We start from the raw sequence: 2503 nt of genomic DNA, 5'->3' as shown, positions 1-2503 counted from the left end.
CCCACGTTATGTGGGGTCGGCACAACATGTCCTTCTCTTCCATTCTCCTCTATCTTTCGTCACCTCAGCACTCACTCCTTTCTTTCTCATATCCTCTTTCACACAATCCATCCATCGTTTCTTGGGTCTACCATCCGCTTTCCGTCCATCAACATTCATTTCTAACATTCTTTTTCCTATATGGCATTCATCCCTCCTCATTAAATGCCCATACCACGCTAACCTACCACTCCTTATCTTCTCCGCTACAGGTGCTACTTTCAAACTTCCCCTTATATACTCATTCTTAATCCGATCCTTTCTCGTCACTCCACACGTCCATCTCAACACTTTCTCGTCACTTTAATCGCCCAACATTCTGATCCATACATTACAACAGGTCTCACGATCGTCCTGTAGATTTTCCCCTTAAGTTTAAGGGGCATTCGTGGATCGCAAGTTGTTCCAGAGACCTGTCGCCATTTCATCCATCCCGCATTTATTCTATTTTTCACGTCACGGTCGATGTTGCCGTCACTTTGGATCAAAGACCCAAGGTACCGGAAATCGGAGCAGACTGGTAGGGATACACCATCTAAGGCAATATGGGAAAAACTGGATAAACCATCGAAATCGCAGAACATATGCTCCGTTTAGGTTCTGCTTATTTTCAGTCCCACACTTTCCAGCTTTTCTTGCCATTTTCCCAGCCTGCTCTGGACCTCAAGTGCATTTTCTCCGACAAGAACAATGTCGTCGGCAAACAGCATACACCAGGGTGCTTCCTCCTGTATGTTCGATGTCAGAGCATCCTTAATCAGGAGGAACAAAAACGGACTTAAAGCCGACCCCTGGTGTAAACCTACCGCCATATTGAACTTGTCGGTTACTCCAGCTTCAGACCTGACGTGAGTACTGGCTCTATCATACATGGCCTGAATAAGCCGCACTTACTTCTCTGGCATTCCTTTTTCTCTCATAGCCCACCACAGAACCTTACGGGGGACTCTATCGTATGCCTTTTCCAGGTCCACGAACACCATGTGCAAGTTCTTTATGCGCAAGTCTATATTTTTCGCACAATTGGCGAAGTGCAAATATGGCGTCCGTAGTTCCCCGGCCCGGCATAAACCCAAATTGGTTCTGTGTTACCTCACTTTCTTCTCTCATTCGTCTCGCTACCACTTTTTCCCATATCTTCATAGTATGTTCCATGAGCTTTATTCCCCGATAGTTGTTGCAATCCTGTCCCTTATTCTTAAAGATGGGCATCAGCGAACTGTTGCATCATTCATCAGGGATCGCCTCTTCTTGCAACAACTTATTAAAGAATAAAGTCAGCCACTTCCATCCATCCGCTTTCAGAAACTTCCATACTTCCACAGGTATACCATCTGGCCCAACCGCTTTCCCATTCTTCATACCTTGCACTGCCATCCTTACTTCTTCTACAGAGATCTCTTTCACCATACCAATGTTACATCTATCATTTTCTAGCACTCCACTCCAATCATTCGCCTCGTTCATAAGTTTATTGAAGTGGTTCTTCCAGCGTTCTTTTATGCTTTTGTCATCCGTCAACATCTTTCCTGCTTCGTCTCTCATACATTTCATATGATTTATATCTCTTGCATTCTTCTCTCGTTCTCTTGCTATTCTGTAAAGGTCTTTTTGCCCTTGTGGGCTCTCCAGAAACTCGTACAATTTATCTTGTACCTTGGCCCTTGCAATTGCTATTGCTTTCTTAGCCTTCTTCTTACTTGTTATATACGCTGACCTCTTAATTTCTTTCTCTCTATTGTTCCCCTCTTCCACCTTTTTCCATTCTTTAAAAGCATTCTCATTTTGACGACCGGTCTGGCCTAGTGGGTAGTGACCCTGCCTATGAAGCCGATGGTCCCGGGTTCAAATCCTGGTAAGGGCATTTATTCGTGTGATGAGCATGGATATTTGTTCCTGAGTCATGGGTGTTTTCTATGTATTTAAGTATTTATAAATATGTATATATTATATATATCGTTGTCTAAGTACCTTCAACACAAGCCTTATTGAGCTTACTGTCGGACTTAGTCAATTTGTGTAATAATGTCCTATAATATTTATTTATTTATATTTATTTATTTATTCTTCTTTTCTTTCAAAACTGTTCGCACATCTTCGTTCCACCACCATGTATCCCTATCAATCTTTCCTTTCCCTTTTGTTTCCCCAAAAACATCCTTTGCCACACTTCTTAAATATACCGCCAGTTCATTCCAGCAATCATTCGCTCTCATCCCTGCCATATCACCCATTCCTACCATTTTATCGACTATTCTTTTTCTAAATTTTTCAGCTAACTCCCTAAGTAGCTAAGTGCGAATTTGATAGTCTGCCACAGCGGAACTTGCCAAATGTACAAAAAAGAAGGCCACTTACGGTGCGAAAAAGGGGGGCTGATTTAACTCATCTGATACCGAAATAATAATTATGGCAACAGTTAGCAATTTACTGGTAGACACAGAAAAGCGCCGGCAAAAAACAT

At 42.5% G+C, this 2503-nt stretch overlaps 1 protein-coding gene across 1 annotated transcript; it reads right to left on the bottom strand.

Annotated features, from left to right (window-relative positions):
* Positions 1–632: 632 nt before the first annotated feature.
* LOC133515504 (uncharacterized) lies at positions 633–1022 on the bottom strand. The gene is made up of 2 exons (XM_061848050.1): positions 934–1022; positions 633–882 (listed from the first exon to the last, which is right to left on the bottom strand). Exons 1-2 carry the CDS (start codon positions 1020–1022, stop codon positions 633–635), a joined length of 339 nt encoding a protein of 112 aa, XP_061704034.1.
* Positions 1023–2503: the final 1481 nt, after the last annotated feature.

Source organism: Cydia pomonella, chromosome 2 (assembly GCF_033807575.1).
Source record: "Cydia pomonella isolate Wapato2018A chromosome 2, ilCydPomo1, whole genome shotgun sequence".
NCBI lineage: Eukaryota > Metazoa > Arthropoda > Insecta > Lepidoptera > Tortricidae > Cydia > Cydia pomonella.
The sequence above is the reverse complement of the archived record's forward strand: the minus strand, read 5'-3'. Positions and strand labels throughout refer to the sequence as shown.